Raw genomic sequence first — 21,772 nt, forward strand, 5'->3', positions numbered from 1 at the left:
ATTGCTACATATTTGCCTTATTTCCGACTTGGGCCAGATCGGGCACACAATTTTTTGGATACTAAATTTGGCCCCCTCTAGGCCCCGGCTTAACAGCCAATCTTTACAATAGATAGCGTCCCATTAATTTCGGGGCCTAAATTGGGTTGATTCCAAATCTCCCAAGATTCAATGTAAAGTGTCAAACGTCAAAAATATTTCAATTAATAAATGAAAAAGTTACAAAATAAGTGAAAAAATGTCCAAAGCGAGCACAAGGCGAGTACGTAGGCATCGTAAACATCAAAATATTTATGAGTTACGTGTTTAAGACTATAATAAGTAAATTTATCAAGTAAGTTAATATCAAATCTCATCTCAAAATGAGATTATTTATTTATTTACAAAAGAAGCACAAGTAATATTTAATGTGTTGAATGTGAAAACTAATTAGATCAACAATGACGTCATAAAAATATTTTCACGTATTTTAGGTGATTTGATATAATCGGTATGTGAATACAACCTTCTTATTGTAGTATAATCGCTTTTGTAAAAATTACTTAAGGAGTCAGTGCAATATTATAATCCGCTTATTTCAAAATAATTTTTTACATTTAAGTTCCATATAGAAATTGAAAACAACTTCAATTTAGACATTGAAACGAAAAACATATTGCAAAATAATTAAATAATTTATCATGCACAAATGATGGCTGTTATATTGCGTCTTTCATCCTTTTTAATTAAGGATAATAAAAATAAATTTATATGGGCTCAATCAGGGTCAGACCGAATTATCTTTGGACGCTGTGCCTTGGGCCCCGATCGGGTTTCGCGTTTCATTTCGGGTCTGGTCCTATCTAGATTGCCCGATTTGGGCCAAATTCTGTCCAATCTGGCCGCGATCAGATCCATATTGGAATTTCTGCACGGGGATCTGTCCATTCGGGTCAATTTGATCTTATTTTTGGTGCATTTGTCAGGCTAAACAAAATGGCCGCTGATATTTGACGCTGATGTCATAAAGACATAACCTAAAAATTGTTTCTAACCGCACGCAAGTGACAACTACACTTAACAGGAGATATTTTCTAATGTCAGATTTCGTTAATTTTTTTAGTTTTCAAGCACACTGCATAATCAGAAAACATGAAAAGCTGGCATATGAGCTAAGTTACTCTGAGAACATCAGCCATCCTGGTTTGACTTCATACATGATCCCAAATCAGATCACTATGATCTCAAATGTTGATCATTTATTTCAGCTGATCAAAATGCTCTTGATTTCGGTATCATTTTTGTTGCTTATCAAAACGATATTGATTGCAGTGTCATTTTGAACATTTTTTTTTAATATGATTGGAATAAAATATTCAGCCGACATGTATAATAAAAGTCTGCACTTTTCCAATTGTTTATCAAATTTTAATAATTCTCCAGTATCTTGCTCACAGAAAGTCTGCGTATATATTTTTTCCGGTAATTTCAGTCTGATTCCGAGATAAGTATTTTTGTAGAACGTTATTTTCACTAATATATGTACTTAGGCGGTACATAGTAAATTTTTCGAAAAGGTTATAGAAAAACAGCAAAATCTTGGCCAGATATTTTGTTCCCATAGAATGGCCAGGGTAATGAGTATTCGCTCTACATTCGATAATGAGCTTACATTAAATCTTAAGGGCATGTGATACTTCGTCGTTTGTCAATCGGGTACAGTACCCCCGGCTTTTTTTCCACAAAAATAAAATTATTTAAAAACTGAGTTCGGAGATGCTATAAAATATCATAACGGACGTCCCCGAACTCTTTTTTGAGGGATAAAAACAAAAAAATGTATTGTGCTAAATAAAAATGTTATCCATTATTTTGAGGTTACGTAGTTTTTCATCTCTGCCTATCCGATAATTTGAAAATTATTGATGAAATATGTTTTGTCTTTTTGCGGTAGCAGTGGATGTTGAAAATAAAAGAAGGGAAATCACTCCAATTTTAACAAGTTTATTGTAGAAAACACAAAATGCCGTACACTTGATATTCACCAGTCCTGCGGTCTAACACAAAGCGGTGTTACATGAGAGGATTTTCGCAAGGAAGCGTTTTAGTGCGGAGATCAGAAATCGAATATGAATCTCGCTCGGTCAACGCGATCGATGCTGAGGCGAACGAAGCCGAAAACGCACGAACTCAGACGTCGGATCTGAATCGATATTCAGGAGCGTATGAAAAAAAAAACGGCACACTATTGAAAATCCCAAACAAAATAAACTTTTTTAATTGCCTGCACACAAGGTTAGTTCCGGGAGATTAGTTACTATGTTTATTTGTAAGTCCAAAGTTTTCGGCCAAAAATATTGTGTAGTTTGGAAGTAACGCTCGGGACAATTGTAACACACACAACCTCAAAATATATTCACGTTGTTAGAAAAATTAAAATTTTTTAAAGAAATAAACACAAAAAAAGTGTACGGGGACGTCCGTTAGCATGTTCGCTATCATTTCGCAGATTTTAACGACGAAATATTTCTTATCCTAGGAAAAAAGTCGGAGGAATCTAATACTGAAAAAATCGATACTTATTCCTAAGCGCTATGCAAATTAATTCCATTTTGCTAAATTAAAATTTTTTGAATTAACCTACAAAAAAGTGTGTGGGGACGTCCGTTAGCATGTGTGCTATCATTTCCCAGATTTTTATGACAAAATATTTATTATTCTAGAAAAAAAGCCGGGGAACCTAAAACTGGTAAAATCGACAATTTTCTAAGTATCACATGCCCTTAATTAAAAGCACAACTATGCCTGAAATAATTTATTTTAAACTACTAACATGTATGATGAACTAACTGTTAATTAAATTAAATACATTATTTTATGGACATTAGTATTTTAAATAAATGATTATCGATTGCAAGCTTATTATTTACTGTAGGGTGGTCTCCATATTCTTTAAATTTTAAACAGGGAGAATTGGCTGACGGAATCACACCCGTAAGAATTTTCACTGGTTTAAAATACAATCTCACCGATTCATACAGAGATGGAGCGCTGATGAAAATAATACCTCTATAAACTTAAAAACATTATTAGTGACGTATTTTCCACTTATTCAAATTTAAAGAGTACGGATTATTACTGATGAACAGTGATAGCTTATTGATACAAATTTAGAAAGTAGAAGATGTTTCGCTGCGATAATATAATATTATTAGCTAGTGAAGAAAAAGAATTATAGAAAGCCTTACACGTGGTGGAAAGGTTTATCAATAAATATGAAATGTAAGTAAAGAACGGAAAAACTAAGGCAATGCCTTGCAGAAAAAAACGGCGAAAAACTCTTGAACGTAAAGGTAAAATCTGAGTGGATTCAGGAAACCAAAGAATTTTTCGGTTGTTCAAAACAGGATGTGAAGTGAATTTTACTAAATGAAATATAAATTCTAATCAATTTAACGAATTGATCGTAATTTCTGTCTAGTTTAATGTGAATTCTAGTGAATTCTACTTAATTAAAATCATATTCAGAAAAATTGATGAGAATGTATTTACAATTTAATTGAGGTAAATCCAGCTGAATTTATAAAAGTCTATTCTATATTCATTTTAATAATTGCCAAATTTATAAACTTTAATTTCAGGTTCATCTTAATATATTAATTTCATAATGAATTTAATTGAATTTAAATTAATTAAACTGTAACAAAAAAAGTGTATTCTTCGAGAAAATGTGTAACCATACTAATAATTAATTTTTCTGTTTTTCAGAGTCGAATATTGGAGGATGCGTCCATTATGTGTAATTCCTGGTCACCAAGGCATAATGTAAGTACTTTTATATATAAAATTCTAATGTCTGTATGCCATAGAATTTTTCTGTATTCTTTTTTTTTCATTTCTTAAAAAATGGTCATCTCCTAATATGGAGTTATAGTTGCATCGAAGTTCTGAGCTTTATAAAATGAGGCTTGAGTTTGTAAGAGGCTCGAGAGGATTAGGAACGTGGGAAGGACTCTGCCAGGATAGGAAAAGGCTGTAACCTGTGTTCCAAATGTCCCATAATATTTATGCTTTATGGAGCCACGTAGTTACCGTAGCGCGCCCCACATAAACTCGCTAACTCGTGGTTACGATTATGGGCAGAAGTAAATTGATTATTTAGATATACGGTGAGGTGGCACGGGATAGTTTGAGTGTCATAAAAAGAGTCAAGTGTCACTTATGTTTGCCATGGATGCGACCACAGTCTCTTGCACAGCTGCGGTCGGGCTGATATCGAGCTAATGTCGCCCATCATCAAGTCTAAAGTTCTTGTCCTGTTTCCAACTTATAATCCTTCCGCCCCAGCTTACTATATTTTATAATTTTACCCTTTCAGTATAGAAATTATCAGATTCTTTCATCGTCAGATTTTTCACTGCAATTTTTAGAGATGAGGTTAAATCGAGAATGTTCGTTCATAAAAAGTTGAGAATGAGAATGTTGCGTATTTTTAAACATATTTTTTCCTACTGAAATAAGAAAAAAAAATATAATATAATTATTTTTGGAAAGTTTTTTTAAAATGATTTAAGTTGTTTAAATTAATATGGCTACTAATTAGAAACAGTTTATTATTTGAAACGCGTTTAAAAATTATAATTAAGGGCCTAAACGGTGTTAAAAATACCTAGAATTTCAATTTAAAAAAATTTTGTCTCTCTGTGAGAAGTGCAATATTCAATACATTTTGGTAATAAGAAATAAAATTTGATTTCTGAGTTGAAACCAGAGAAACAGGAATGAAATTGGTTTTAAAAGTATAAGATAAAGAATATAAATTAAAAGTTCAATGTTCTGTTAAAGGGTAATATTTGCGCGAAACAAAATGCTGATTACGAAACTTGTGAACATGGCATGTACATTATGTCGGTTTAACCTGAATTTTTATCTCGCTGAAATGCTGATTTCAATATTTAATAGTTTTTTTTATTTTACTAATTGAATAATTTAGAAACGCCAAACCGCGAAATGTAAACAAATGTCGAGAAAATAGTCTACAAAATGGCGATAAAAAGACAATGTGTCGAAAACACCATTTCTCGAGGTGCATTCTCCAATCGCTCGAGTTCTGTCGATTTATTTTTCAAGGGTATGGTGCGATTTGGCAACTACACCAAAAAATTTAAATACACTGAGAAAACGGGATTTTACGTTTTATGATCTTGGATTTTAAAAGTTGTGACAGCAATTTAGAGATATTAGGCCTTAAAATTTAGATGATAAGTTTTATAATCCAAGGTTTTCATCATTAACATCCAGACTGTACGACTGAACATCAATAGATTGCTGTCCCAATTTTTTAAATCCAAGATCATAAACGATATAATCCATTTTACTCAGTGTACAGAAGAAATTTACGAAATTTAAGAAAAGATAATCAGAAAAATTACACAAAGAATTGAAATTTAAAAAGTATCAAGAGACTTTGTTCTTGTTTTCTTTATTTAAAAAACGCAATGATTATTATTGCTCTGATCACAAAATCCCTGAAATAATGAATATTTAAAATATTATAATTTTTAGATATAATCAATATGTTTACTTTTAATACAAATATGCTATCGCAATCCATAATCAACAATTGGTTCATAATATAAAATGTCGATGTCACCATTTCTCGAGTCAAGTCCTCAAGAAATAGAGCTCTGACAAAAGTTGTCTCTAATTATCTGATGTTTTTTAACTAAATAATAAATGAACTTTTTTGAATAATTTACTTTTGTGAAAAGAAGATTTGTATTTTTTAAATTTATATCTAACCTACGTAATATATTAAGAAAATGGCGACTTTCCGTCAATTTAATGAGGCAATCGATTAAAGATATTACATTGAGAATGAATTTCACTTCTAAAAATATAAAGATTTTTAGAGTTTGTAGTTGCCAATATTGATCTTATTTTTATTCTTACTGTCATTCACTATTTTTCGTGAGAAATATATAAAAATCCTTAAAAACTGGTGTACCCTCTGTAATTAGTGCATTTACCATTCTCACAAATCTGAAAACCACTTACTTAAACTCGTTTGAAACCCATCATTGCTTTAAATTATATAATATTTATCTGCGTTCTAATAACTTTGGTTTCCTTAAACAGGACATTTTTTTCATTTCTAACACTGTTAACCTATTCAAGAAAATCCCATATGCATGGAGAAAAATTAATGTTCAAACGTAGATGTTTAAATTAAAGATTGTACCGCAAAACATACCGATATTAACGCGTAACAACTGCTATCCCTTCGAGCTGTTAGGTGTGAAAAAATTTTTGCGATACACTGAAACTTCCGAGATGTTAAACTGAAATATCTAAGATGTTAAAGTCGTTGTCTGAGTGTAGAAAAATCCATACTACTATCGGCCACTTGATAAAGCTTATAGCCAATTTCGAGAATTATCCCTGTGACATCTCTCAGTCAATTGATTCTTTACACTACACACCTGAATCTATCGTTAATGTCATTTTTCCCCAGTTTCTCAACTTTAATTTGGAAAATCAAGTTCCCATTTCTCGGTTTAAAAGGTAAAGAAATTGCATCCAAACGAAGCACGGAACACTAATAAAATGGGAATTGTAATTATTCTATTAAGTAATTAATTAAGAGTTACTTATAATGTAGTTACATGATTTTTAAAGGAATCCGATCTCGTTTGCATAATGCACTAAAATATAGAAATGAATCTGATCCTAGACAGTAGGTACTCCGCCATGCATGCGATAATTCAAACAGTCTGCTCGTTTTCGTGTCAGATGTCAGATTTTCTAGAAGAATTTACTTATTCAAGCTTCAGACTAACGCGGGTGCCTGGGCAATGTAGGTTAACGGATAGAAATAACATAATCGTCCTAATTTTCCGCATCCGATACAGCGGGAGATTTTTAGTTTCAGCATCTGCGCAAAACTGCTTGGAAAATTCGATATAAATGAAGAGCTGATTATTGGAAAATTCGATTAAACCTGCCCGTCTCTCGCGCCGAGGAAGAATAACAGGGAATAAAAATTATGTATTTTCATTCCCGTCAGTTTCTGCTTTTAATCGGGTCATACTTCTCTTGCGACGTCGACTAGACGCATAATAAATACCATTTCTATTTCTCGAACAAAACAAAGTGGAGTCTAGACACTTCATATATAATTCGGTGCAAAACAAACATTTAATAGTTAAATTTTTTGTGTTTTTATAAACTTTGCGGAATAAGTTTACATTTTTGAAAATAAGTTCGTTGTTCGTGATGGAGGTTAATGCAGTGATTTGGAAATTAAACGAAATTAGGATTTTGTTGACTTTTGAATTATTTAAGGCTATTGATGGCAGTGGTTGATCGGATTGAGGAATGCTATAGAATTTCTTCGAATTCAGTTTTAAAATTAATTGCTCTATTCTTGGAGACATATTAAAAATAGATTATATATTTATAGTTAAGATACATTATTCTGACCTCGTTTTTTATCAATTAGTAGTTTGGGCCTAGGGGTAAGCATGTTAAAAATGTTCCCGCACGTATCAAACGGATTATTCAATTTTAAAGAAAAAAAAATATGTTATGAAAGTCATTAAGACTAATAAAAGTAAAAAATTACAAAAAAATTCTGATCCTTTAATTCATCTAGGTCGACATATTTTTTCTCCAAATTAATCGGAATGGAAGTGTTTTTTTGGGTCTGAATTTTGTTCCACTTTTTCACACAAATTGTCTCGTTGGCTTTCGCAACACACCTATATTTTATTAATTGAAATTGGCCGAGCTGTTTTCGGGAAAATCTACTTCTTTGATTTTTATTTCCTCCTCTCAGGGTGAGCTTCAACCAACCTCAACCTTAAACTTCTTACTCAACGTCAGTTTTTTGTAGTATTTAATTCTGCTGTGCTCTAAATTTTAATTTTCAAAAAAGGGTTCTATCGATTTTTTTCATTTCTTTACTTCAAATATTAACGCAACGTCTGTGATGACTCAGTTTTATTAAAAAAATTTTTCTTAGAAGAGAAATGCTAAATTTTTCAGTTAAGTTAGAATTGCTTTTCAGGAAATGCTACTGAATATTAGTAAAATTTTTGATACCAATTATAAAATCATGAGAATCACAACTGGACTTAATGACTGAAAATTAAATTTAACACAATGAAGAAAATATGGTTCTGGTAAACTTAAAAACTGCTTATTTTTTGACAAATTTAGGAAAATGTAGTAAATATTTTTTGAAGGCCGTTAAATATGTGAAATTTATATATTATATGTATTCTATGTTATTCAAAAATTTTGAAAACCATCTGTACTAAAATATAAAAAAGTTTCTAAAATGATTAGAATTTCGGCTGGATAAAGAACACAAATAAATTTATTTCTGGACTAACATGATAGAAAATTTGTTCAAAAGTAATGAAGTATGCAGTCATTGTTTACAATGTTTCAGAGAAGTAAAAATTTGTTTAAAATATATATAAAATATTTATATATTTTTTTAATTTTCCTATATATCTGGCAGTGGAAAGAATAAATGGTCTGTAATTGTCATTTTCGTTAGTTTTTAATTACTTTTCTTTCGAGTGAAAGGAGTAATTATTTTGTCATGTTCCTAATATTTATCAATAAATAATGCCCTAAATTACCTAATACAGTTAAAAACAACATTTGAGAAATTTTTTTATTTATGTAGTTATTATTCTCATGTCTTGAATTTTAGGATTACTTTTCCCTATATTTACTACTGAAATGATAATATTTTATAATACGATGATGTGGATTTAAATGAACATTCAAACCTAGGAATAATTTCTTTCAATGTTTAAAAAATGGTTTTAAAACTTCAATATGTAATGTTACAAAATTATTATTATAAGAAGTAGTATTTTCCTCTGACCTATTGCCCTAAAAGATAAAAAATAATGTACAAATACTTAAGTTTTTCGTCAAGATTTTATGATTTAAAACTACATTGTACTGTGAAACAATTTTCTATAATTGGACAAAAATCTCCGATTGAAAGAAGTTCGCGATTTTACTTATAAAGTTGGAATAGTTACACGAAGTTTTCAATTTTACTATATTTTAGTTTAAATCGCACTGATAAAAATTCTGTAATAATCTAGTTTTCTCATTAAAAATATGTGGGGGTGGCGTAAATTGGGACCCAAATATGGGTTAAAGCGTTGCGCAATGGAAAAAAGTTGAAAAACTACATACATGCTACATTAAAAATTACTATTATAATCACATGATTTCAACACTCTTTCCAGTAATAGGTAATTACTTAAATTGTAATATGCTAATAGTTAAAATAATAAGATTAGCCTTTCAGCCATTCTCGAGAAAAACGACTTTAACAAAAATCCAGGCACGTCACATGGACCGGAGCGGTCTGAAAATGATTAAAAATTAATGTTATGACAATGCAAAAAAAACTAATGAAAAACATTGGCTTCAAATACAGGCAGCCGGAATCATTTATCGACTTTCTGATTACAAACTCGGAGCGCTACCGCTTATGATCAAACCGGAAGTTAAAAGACTGTCACGACGCGGTTTATGTGACGTGCAAACGGTCTTTAAAGCAGTTTTTCTCTAGAATTACTAAAAAAAGCATTTTATGACTTTAGTATGTTACAATTTTGGTAAGGACTTATTACGGAAAAAATTCGTATTTCTAGTAAGAAAATACTGAAAAATTAAATCAATTAAACTAAGATATATTTGAATAAAGTAATTTTTTTTTGGAATAGCAAACTGTACTCTCGAGTAAAGGACTTTCTTATTATTGAATTAGCTGTGTGGCGTCATGAATTTCAGATGTCATATAGAACCAACCGAAACTTCAAGTAAAAATTTTTGGTTATTAAGAAATATAGAGAAATAAAATAAGTTTTAATACTTTTAATGCAAGTTTAAAAAATTACAAAAGTTTAAAAACTAGTTCTGCGATATAAAACCTATATATCTTTGGTTTAGCGGTATATTTATGTGATTAATTAATAATAATGCTTACAATAAATTGTGCTGCAAGTACCTGCTTTAATAACTTTACCAATATCGTTGGTTCATTTGAAACTTTATTTGTAGTTAGATCAATGATAAATATAGCTTGTTCAGCTATACCTTTTTTCCATGTGGCAAGGGTATGAATCCAAACTAAATTCCGGAAAGAATTTGTAATTGCAAATTGTATACCAAATTTAGTTTTATTATACATTATATACATTATAAACATTTTGAAGTTGTTTAAATCATTCAGAAACGTTGGGCTTCTTGTACTAAATGAAAAATCTCAGTTACTTAATATATATGTTTATTACAGATTCTTAAAAATTTGACAAGGCTATATATCTTTTATATAGAAAATTATTCAGTGGCTCATATTTGTTTTTTCTTTCTTTTCTTATCTCCTTCATTTTTTGACTGTCATTTCTTAACGTTATTCTTCCTTTTCTTCATCCTTTACACACTTGCGTTTTTGTCTTTTTTAATGGAATTCAGCAGTGTATAATGTGGAAAGCTGATCTGTAGATTTACGTTAGGCGCTTGGAGTTAAAAGATGCATCAGAAGAGGGGGTCGAGACGATAAATTTCCCGAAGAGAGCGAGGGCAGTAATTCAATTGTAATTGGCTAATCCTTAAAGCGCGACGTGCCGGAAGATGTATTTAGCCGCGGAGGTCGGTGGGCGGCTTCGAAAAATGACTCTATTATCCGCGGCCGTAGAATTAGAAGGGGCGCCAGCAACAAGTTTGCTAAACAACGGGGTGTTAACTGTGGGGCTAACAAGGGCAATCTGTATCCTCTAAGAACCACCTTATTCCTCTGCTGCTTACTCTACTTCCACATCTAGTTCGGCCACGAGGGAAAATACGAACTCTTCTTGTTTCTCACTTTCTTCCTAAGTGCGTCATTCTCCCACTGTCATCAATTCCAAACAAGTGCTCTTCGCGATTTATTACAACCCTAACTTACTCTCTAACCAGGCATTTATCTCTATAATCACTGATACTTTCTGAGAATTAGTGCCATTTTTCTTAAGAGTCAGATAATTAACTCATTAATTCTCTTTGCTTTCAATACGTAAGGAGCAGAAAAGCAGAGAAAAGATATATCAATATAAGAAATAGATTAGGCAAGCAAGTAAGAATTCATTAAATCTGAATCACCGATAAGTATACCGCTAATTCAAATTAGCGTATATACGTTGCTAAAGCAGCGAGATTTAGCTGCTGATAGGTGAAATTTCACTGATTAACAGCTAAATTTCGTTGATTTGCCAACGTATATACGCTGATTTGAATTACCGGTATACTTATCGGTGATTCAGATTTAAAGAGAAGATTTAAGGGGTTTTTTAATTGTCGTTTCTTTACCAAAAGTGGACATAAGTTTGTTGTAACCTACAAACATGGTTTATAATTTTACGACGCACTAAATGTAAAATTATTATTGATTTCTATGCAATATAGTATTTTATAAATGTTAAAGATGTTATATAAAATTAATATGTCATTGAAACATAAATGAAACATCCTGCTTTCATCTTAAAGTACAGTAAAGTTTCAACCGCCAAAAAAACCGGTACTTTGAACAAAATCGAGTTCTCGATATTGATATAGCCTTCCTGATCTTTTATCAGGTGTCCAAGGAACTAAAAGAAATAAAAGAACTGTCGAAAAGTTTTAGGATTGGCGCAAGTGGTCCAGGTTCAGCAACCTATACATGCGGTGTACATCGAAGAACAAGGCACGGGGAAACTCATAAATAATCGACGCACCGAGACACGACGGTGGTTTTTACATGAAACATTGATCGGGCAATGCGGACGTTAAAGCTTGTAATGAATATATGTAAATATAGTGCACACACGAATCACCTAACTCAATCGTTTTCTTTAGACGACGTAAACTCAAAAGATTTCCTCAGATTGAATATCGGAAAAAAGATTTTCTCTCTGAGAAACAAATCATTGTTTATTTGGTCAGTATACGTCAGGAATATCAGGTCCTGCAAGTGGTTGTTCGATTTTGAATAAACTTTGGACAATTACAGTGTTAGATAAAAGACATTTGGCGTCCAAAGGATTTTTGAAAATTTTCAAAATCACGGGAATTACGCCATGTTGAATTTCGGCATCACAATTTTAAGAAATATCTATATTTCTGAAACCATATAAAGATTTCTAATAAAAATTGTAGGTGTTGCAGATAAAAGTATACGCTTTAAATTAAAAATTAAAAAAATATATAAAATTTTTGATTTTGATCAAAAAAATGTTCAAACATATTTTGAATTCAGTTTTTCGTCAAGAAGGGAAAAAATTTATATTTTCTTTTTAAGAGAAATCAGTTCCTTATAATTTCACCTTTAATTTAAAAAAAAATTAATGGTGACTCTTCTAGATCATGAGTTGTCATTTTAGTGCGACCTTGCGCTGCCAACGCGCTGCTCTCCCAGTGTCGCACAGTGGGGAAAGAGCACGTTGCACTAATTAATTGTGAACCTTGTCGAATTTTTTTTTATATCTACTCAATTGTGTTTCTTCTTTGCAAATGGATTAAAACAATTTATTCGCGGCATCTTCTCCTCAATAATTACATGAATTAGCCTTACCCTTCACGAGATTTTAGGCTAAAATTGATGAAACTTGAATTTGAGGTTGATACGATTTTCTTCGGTCTCAAAAGCAATTTTTTGCAGCAAAAATGATCCTATGCGGCCTAATCTTGCAGTCTAAATAATTCTGTTTGGTTAAAAAAGGTATTCACGTGGCTCAAAACAAAACCGACAAGAGGATGATATTTTTGTTTCGAGACGACTTTCTCTCTGAGTGTTCATAATAATTATGAACATTAATGTTCATAAGCAATTTTTTTTAATAAATACAAATTGCGATCACTTTTTCATTAATTTTTTATGTGTGAAATTAACTAATACTGTGTGGCCAGAAACTGTGACAGTCATGTTTTTCATAGCGTCCAAAGCTCTTAATTATAATTATAAGATTATGTAAAAAAATTGTTTGTAAACATTTTTTTATTGTATTGTAAATATTCTCTATTGACAAATTGCACATTTTGACATTATTTTATGAAGAGGCTTAATTGATTACGCAACAAAATAATGAAAAAATGGTCGAAATGTGTATTTGTTTACAAAAATTGTTTAAATAATTGTTAAAAGTCGGCTATTTCTTACTAATTGCGATCGCACATTACTATCTGCTGTATTTCATACAAAAGCTATGGATTTTAAGTAGCTAATCATTGCAAATGACGAAAAAAGTAACTTCGTTTTCATTAGTTTCTTTATAGCATTATTAACATGTTTTTTTGTTGATCTAACCTACTGAGAATAAGTTTTAGTTAGTTATTATCTCGATTAATGTCAGTTTTTTATAAATTTGAAAGTAATTAAATAAATGGTACTTGTCGGGCGGTTTTGTCCAAAAATGTGCCCTTTCCCTACTGTGTGACACTGGGAGAGCACCACGTTGGCAGCGCACGGTCTCCTAAAATGAGATTATCTCGTGATCTAGAAGAGTCACCATTAATTTTTTTTCAAATTAAAGGTGAGACTATAAGGAATTCAATTCTTTTAAGAAGAAAAGAGAAATTTTTTCTCTTCTTGACGAAAAAGTGTATTAAAGATTTGTTTGGACATTTTTTTGGTCAAAATTAGAAACTTTTGTTTTTGAATTTTCAATTTAAAGCGTAAACTTTTATGTATAACACCTACAATTTTTATTTAAATTCTTTACATGGTTTCAGAAATATAGATATATCAAAAAAATGTGATGCCGAAATTCAACATGGCGTAACTCCCGTAATTTTCAAAAGTTTCAAAAATCCTTTGGACCCTAATTGTCTCTTATAACTTATATAACACTATAATTTTTCAAAGTTTACTCAAAATCGAAAAACCACTTGCAGATCCTGATATTCCTGACGTATGATATCATGGTAAAAGTATGATCAAGATCATACTTAATTTAATTTGAACATATTGTAAAAAAATATTAGATAATTATAAAGGTGTTTAATGATAAGTATAAACCAAACTAAAAAGAAAAGTGTTTGATAAAATTAGGAAAGAATTTCACAGAAATTCGCAGTAAGAGGTTTTTTTTTTCAAGTAAGTTTAAACGTTTCATGTTCTTTTGTAGATAGATGTTTGCTTTTTGTATAATTTAAGAACATGGAATATATTTGGTTCTAGGGTGACATATTCGGAGGTCTAAACAGTGGTTTGCAAGATGGCCTGCTTTCTAGGGCGGAGGCCTTGGCAGCGGACTTAGGAAAACACAATGGGGGCTCGCCGATGCCCTTAAAACATGACCCCGTCTCTGTATATCATCACGGAGCCCACATGCCAACCCCTCATCCCAATAATCGGCCACATCATCAGGTACAATCACACCTCTTTGTGAGTGCGATTGAAAATTTTTTATTATTACTTATTGTGTCTATTATCCTTTATTTTTTATGCATGATATTGTCCCTTTCTCGCCTAATCCTTTATACATGAAGCAGTTTATGCCAGTGATAAACTATGTGGCAAGAATCTAATTTTAGGGAAGTTACGCACTGAAATGTTTTCAATTTTAATATACATTTAATATACATTTGTATATTAAATTTCATGTACCGCATATTGATTATTTATTAGAAAAAACAGATATTTACACTTTACACAAATTAAAAAAAAAACGTTGGCAATAATTTGCAATTATAAACAATACAACTTAATATTTTTTTGCCTTTTAAGTGGAAAAGTTTAAATAAGAAAATAATTAAGAAACCTAACCACCAAGCACCTGTACTCGCGTTAAAATTCTGACATTAACATCAAACTTTAGAAAGAATTCCACACGTACCTTGCACTTTAGTTATAAGTATTTACTATCGGCGAGAAAATTCGAGTCCTCTGGCTTTGACGTTGAATAAGTATGTGAAGAAAAATGTTAGGTTAATGAAAGAGGTATCATTTTAAAGGTGCAAATGTTGTACGTTAATGATTTGATAGCTTTTAAAAACAGTGAACTTTGAAGCATAGTTTTTTATTGAAAAAATAATAGGAAAAATCTGAAAGAATTCATGGTGGTACATTAAACATTTCTTAACAGATTGCCGTCGAAAAATTTGCAAAATATAAAAAAGTGTTCGTTTTTTGTGAATTAATATGCGATCACGCTATCTTCAGTTCTAATGAAGATAATGAAGTGATTTAAATTGGAGGTAGTTAGTTGAACTATCTGTAATAAATTACAATTTAAAGGAAGTATGTGCTTCTTGTTGCCTTCGTACAAATTGCGATATTTGAAGTCATTTTTTACATAGGAAAGCAAGTGCAAGAGCCCAGCGTGGTGCCCTTTTTTCAGGGGATCGTCCTCGGTTTTCCTCAGCCCGACCTACCCAACTTGTGCCTCCGAGCCTCATTCTGGCCTTCAAACCCTTTCCCTGTGTTGAGGGAAACCGAGGCCGATCCCCTGAAAAAACGGCACCGCGCTGGGCTCTTGCACTTGCTTTCCTATATAAAAAACTGACTTCAAATATAGCAATTTGTACGAAGACAACAAGAAGTACATACTTTCTTCAAATTGTAACTTATTACAGATAGTTCAACTAAATACATACAATTTAAATCACTTCATTATCTTCATTAGAACTGAAGATAGTGCGCTCGCATATTTATTCACAAAAAACGAACAATTATTTATATTTTGTAAATTTGTCGGCAGCAATCTGTTCAGAAATGTGTAATGTACCACCATGAATTTTTTCAGATTTTTCCTATTATTTTTTCTATAAAAAACTATGCTTCAAAGTTCACTGTTTTTAAAAGCTATCAAATTTCCTTACTTTTCATCACATTTTCAGATCTGTAAGCTACAAATAGTTCTTTGGAATATTACTTTTCGGCTCATTAACGTAAAATATTTGCACCTTTAGAATGAGACCTTTTTTTATTAACCTACCATTTTTTCTTCACATAATTATTCAACGTCAAAGTCAGAGGACTCGAATTTTCTCGCCGATAGTAGTCGAAGAATTTAAGGTTATTACTTTATTTTTAAATATTTGGCAAGTATTAAAGGCATCAAAGAACTTCGTGTTTTCACGCGTTCTGTTTTACTGACTTTAATATACATGTTTTAATTTTACAACGTGATGGTATATTCAAATTAATTTACGGTATATGCAAATGACTACTCACATGTATATTAAATTTCCATCAGATATTTTCAACAGTGCTGATTTTCAATTTAAAAAAATTAAAATTTTATGACTCAGATGGAAAAATTATATATAGCTTATATATAGTGTAAAGTTTTATATATTATATTCAATTGTTTTATACAAAAAATGTACAAAACGAATGAATGTTATATATAATACTTCATACTATATATAACCTATATATAATATTTTCGCCTGGGAAAATAAAATTATAAGATAACGAGACGTATTTTTTCAATTTCAAATATTCTGATAGATATAGCTGCATAAGTTTGATGTACAAAACTTCTTAATAGGTATTGCAATAATTTCCAGTGAAATTTCAGTAAGAAAATTTTTTAATTGTCAAATTCTAAAGCTTCGGTAAAACTACTAACTAATAAGCAGTGATGCGCATGAGTCAAATTGAACCGACTGCAATCCGATTCGACTCAGCTCGAATGGAATCAAAGATATCCGCATCTACTCATCGCGTCAGTCACGAATCAAATATAACGAATCGACTCAAGTTTAGATTGTGTCTTAATTTTTCAAAGCTCACTCCATACAGTTAAGATTAAGTAGAATTTTATTCATACTTTTATAAGTTCTTCATTGGGCAAGATGCATTTAAATTTATTAAATTGTTTTTTTAAAAGCTACTAGACTATGAGTGAAAGCATCTTTATGTCATATTTCAGTCTATTCATTAATATTAAATAAGAACCCATGAAAAATAACATTCGCACATGAAAATTATTTTTAAAATCTCATGAATTATTGTTATTTATTATTGTATCTATCTGAGAAGCTTAATGCAGAAATGAAGCTTTAAGTCGTAATAATTTTCTTGGAAAAGTTAAAGGAGTGTGGACATTTTTGATTAGTGAGAAAGAATATTCATTTAGTTCAGAGCTTAAACTAACCTAAAATATGTATCTTTGCTATCCTTTTGTTTAAGAAATGTTAACAGCTTTCTATGAGTTATAAAGAAGGGATATTGCTAAGATGTGATAGGCGACTTATCATGTATAATTTCGTAATTTCGTTTTTTGAAACTGCAAGTAAGATTCACAAAGTAGGCTACTTATTTCTGTGAGACTTATGCAGTGTGAAAAAATAGATTTAATTTTCAATATTACGATACATAGATGCATTCAATTAGTTTAGTAGTTTATAAAAAATCGATTTATTTCCATTATGCGCAACGTAGCGGATCGATAGGGTTGCTGAAAAAAATTTTTAATTTTTTTTTCTCTTTTTAACTTAAAATCCGAAAACATGTCACTATTTCGACCATAGAAAAACCAATTTTTACGAAGTCTCAATTTTTTATTATTTAAATAATATTTTTGTGAATCATAAAACAACCACATTTAATAAGTAAAAGTTTTATTCAATCTTAATCAATTATGGCTCATTCTGTTATGTAAAACATTCTTTACAATATTACAGTTGATGAAATTTGATGAAAACAGTTTGTTTTGTTTGTAATTTGTTACATACACACATTATTTTTAACGGATTACAACTAGAGAATGTTTCAATACAGAAAATAATTAATTTCATATTGTGATTGAATAAAAATAAGATTCTATATTATAAAGAGGTTTAAAAAACACCAACGGTCATATAAGTATTGTTATAAAAATAATTTTGGCTAGAAACTGATTTATTTATTTTTTTATTTACATAAATGTGTCGAACCCAATAACCGATTTGTTTCATATTTGCATTACGCGGCGATTCAGTGGAATTCAACTCAAACTAAACCACAGACTCGGTTCGAATTTTTTCGAATTGATCAGAACTTAAGTCAGTTCAAAAATCCGACTCATGACTCAAGTAATAACTCAAGTAGGATCTTTTTTATTCTAAACAGCTTGGGTCGGTATCGAATTATTTTGCACATCACAAGTGATTCTTATAACTAGGGTTTCACTATAATAATTTCACACCGATGCTTAAACTAAGGGGGGCGGTATTGCGGCTTGTAAATGAATATATATTTCGGCAATAGAAGCTATAGGTGAAATTTTCGAAATTCTGCATTATTTTAATTTGCAGCGTAAAAGGCGTTGTCTATATTGGAATATAAGGGTGAAGAGGACGTAGAGAAAGTACTGAAATTACCTACAACTATATAAAAATTTATTGGAAATTAAATATTCTCCATCCTATCATCTCCAAAGATAAAATTTTTTCTAAAAATACCTCGGTATTCTTAAAAGAATAAAAATGCAAATTGTTTTTATTATTACACTCTGCAATGCCCAAACAAAGATTTCCATATGATATAGACACAAGAAAAAAAGTCGTCGACCAAATTTATTTCAAATCGGCAGGCTGTGCATGGTGAAGTCACGGAATCGTTTTTTGTCAGAAGATATTGATTTTAAAGAGATTTTAGACGAATTGTATTCCACGGATTAGACGAAACCATTTGTTTGCCGAAGTTATTAGTATTACTACTTTTGAAGATGGTGATGCAGTTTATAAAAAATGTGTTGATTTTTTTTTTAAGTATTACAGTATCTAAATAAATATTGATAATTGGATTTATTGGTATGAAAAATAAAAATTCGCATGTTTTTGCAAATAACTAAATGTGGCAATAAAAAAGTTAGAAGAGAATAGTACACGGAGAAAATGCATGTTTAAATGAAGATGTTCAAAGGGTAAGATTGTAGTATCTAACATGCAGATATTCATGCCAAACATTTACTATCTTTTTGAGATGTAAGGCGTAAAAATATTTTTATGTGGAATTGAAACACATTCAGATGTTAAGACCGTCCGAGCGCATGCCTATCGGGTATTGGAATTTTGGAACACTTTCAAAGGATAAACATTAGATGTCCTTAACTAAAATTGAATAACGACTTTGTACTGTCTAAAGAAGGGAACAATGATCTTAAGTTTCAGATTTAATGACTTAATACATTTGAAAAAAATGTTTATAAATTTGAAATAAAATTTGAGTTTAAGTAACTTAAAATGGATAGAATATTGAATTCAGAATACAGATCATTCGTTCTCCGATTACTTATCCCCGTTTTTATTTTAATTTAAAAATATTGAACATAAGCTCAACTTGTCTGAATGTATCATCTGATCGACATTTCCTGCTCTTTATCTGTTTTTCGTTCGTGTACGAACATTAAAGTGTAATTTTACGTTTACAAATAAGTTATCAATGAATTCCTTAAATGACCATAAATAAGTAAACTCCTTAAATATTTACAGGCGTTATTTGACATAACCATACATGTAATATCTCGGATATTCCCCTTGAACATTTTGGATGTTAGAGAGTAACATCAAACTTTTTAAGATCTGCAGATGCTAACTTTGAACATCTAGATTGTTGCCCTATAAATAAGCATAAAATTTGTTAATCTTGAACATCTAGATTGTACGTTTGAACCTCCATTTTTCTCCGTGTACTTACACTTGAAACGTTCTAAAAAAATTTACAATCACTTTTCTCTACCTTGCGGTTCTTTTTTGAAATTTTCACTAAAACATAAATAAAGTCGGCTATAATTGTATTCTTCTTAAAACAGTAAAATGTTGAAAAAAAGATTTTCTACTTGCAGTTTTCCAAATTAAATTAAAAAATAAATGTTAGCAAATTTAATTTTCGTAGAAAAATACAATTATAGGCGACTTTATTTATATTTTTATGAAAATTTAAAAAAAAGCAGAAGATAAACTTTTTTGATATAAATTCACCATATTAGTAACAACTTAGAAAAAAATCAAGAACAAATAAAACGATGCCCATTTCAAGAAAATTGAGTTTCAAGGTTTTGAGAAAAATCGCCGTTATTTTGTCAGTTTTTACATTGTGCCACACGGCGATACTTTGAAACATGTTAATAAATTATTTATAAGCTGCGGTAGCATCATCAAAGGTTCTAATAGTACCCATAGTTAGATGAAAAAAATTTTCGTCTACACAGAAAAAAATGGATGTTTAAAGGTAGATGTTCAAAGGGTAAGATTGTAGCACCTAATATCCAGATAAATATGTCAAACTTTTACTATCTTTGTGGGATGTTAGGCTTAAATTTTTTTTTATGCTAAACTGAAACAGATTCAGATGTTAAAACCGTTCGAGCGCATGCGCATAGCGCATTGGAATTTGACGACTATATTTGACCACTATACATTTTCGATATTACAATTATGGAGTATTACAATTTTGGAACATTTCCAAATAATCAAAATTAACTATCCTTACATAAAATTGGATCACGATTTTTTTCTATCTATAGGAGGGAACAATGATTTTAAGTTGCAGGTTTATTGACTTAACACATTTGACAAAAGGTTAATGAATTTAAAACAAAAGTTGATTTTATGTAACTTAAAATAGATATAATTTCAAATTCAGATTACAGATTATTTGTCCTTTGATTGCTTACCCCTTTTTTTATTTTAAATTAAAAATATTGAACATAACCTCAATTTGACTGAATGTATCATCTGATCGATATTTCATACCCTTTATCTGTTTTCCTTCGTGTACGAACATTAAATTTTTATTTTAAATTCACAAATAATTTATCAATCAATTCCTTAAATTAACATAAATAAGTAAACTCCTCAAATATTTACAGGCGTTATTTGACATAACCATACATGTAATATCCCGGATATTTCAGCTGAACATTTTGGATCTTAGAGAGTACCATCTGACTTTTTAAGATCTACAGATGCTAGCTTTGAACATCTGTGTAACCGTGTAATCTGTGAAATACGAGTTGTCTAACATCCCTTGAAAAACAAAAAATATTGTCCTGAAACAATTCTGTGCCTTCAGCATGCACAGCGTGGAGGATGAAATGTTTATATATCAATAATCTTTAAGAAGAATTAAAATAAATATTTGCAGGATATCTTCATAAAATTTTTAAGAAAATTTATATATAGTACAATTTGCGTTACTGACTAGGATAGATATTTCCTTTTTGTATTTGGGTATGAATTTTTAGATAAATATAATTCCTATACATTGTTTGACATCATCTCATATTAGAAGAGTAGGGAGTAAAACAAAACAATTTGTTAAACAGTAATCAAAAATTTATTATGATCTTCTGCATTACGTCTTTTATCGTATTATTAATAAAGCCATGACTCTAGTAAATAGTGATTAATAATCTTCTGTGACAGATAATCAGCAATTTATGAAGGGTGTCGAAATAATAGTCCCCTCCTCAAATATTCTTGAATCTATACATCATTATAAGAGAATCGACTTGTGCTAGAGTCTATAGAACTTAAGAGTATAGTCACTAATCCAGAAATTCGGGCTTTTGAGACCGAGAAAGAACTGGGAAATGACTGAATTTATTCCTTCCATTCATAATTTTATAGAAAATTTGGTTTGAGTTTTCAAATAAAAAATAAAATAATAGAAGGTACTAGTTGCTTAAAACAAATGGTTTTCTTTTTTCGAATGCCAGCCTACTTTTTTTCTCTCAGCTCAAACAATTTTATTAATTTTATCAGTCTCACTGCGCCCTATCAAAAACGTAGGTACACTTAATTATTT

At 30.5% G+C, this 21,772-nt stretch overlaps 1 protein-coding gene across 1 annotated transcript in view; it reads left to right on the forward strand.

Moving 5' to 3' along the window:
* Positions 1-21,772, forward strand: part of LOC117167781 (inhibitory POU protein) — a 66,877-nt gene that overhangs the window by 37,611 nt on the left and 7,494 nt on the right. The window contains exons 2-3 of the mRNA XM_033352957.1: positions 3,748-3,804; positions 14,210-14,416. Of these exons, the coding sequence (XP_033208848.1) occupies positions 3,748-3,804; positions 14,210-14,416 (264 nt within the window). The remainder of the gene's footprint in view (positions 1-3,747; positions 3,805-14,209; positions 14,417-21,772) is intronic.

This window comes from Belonocnema kinseyi, chromosome 2, assembly GCF_010883055.1.
Source record: "Belonocnema kinseyi isolate 2016_QV_RU_SX_M_011 chromosome 2, B_treatae_v1, whole genome shotgun sequence".
Lineage (NCBI taxonomy): Eukaryota > Metazoa > Arthropoda > Insecta > Hymenoptera > Cynipidae > Belonocnema > Belonocnema kinseyi.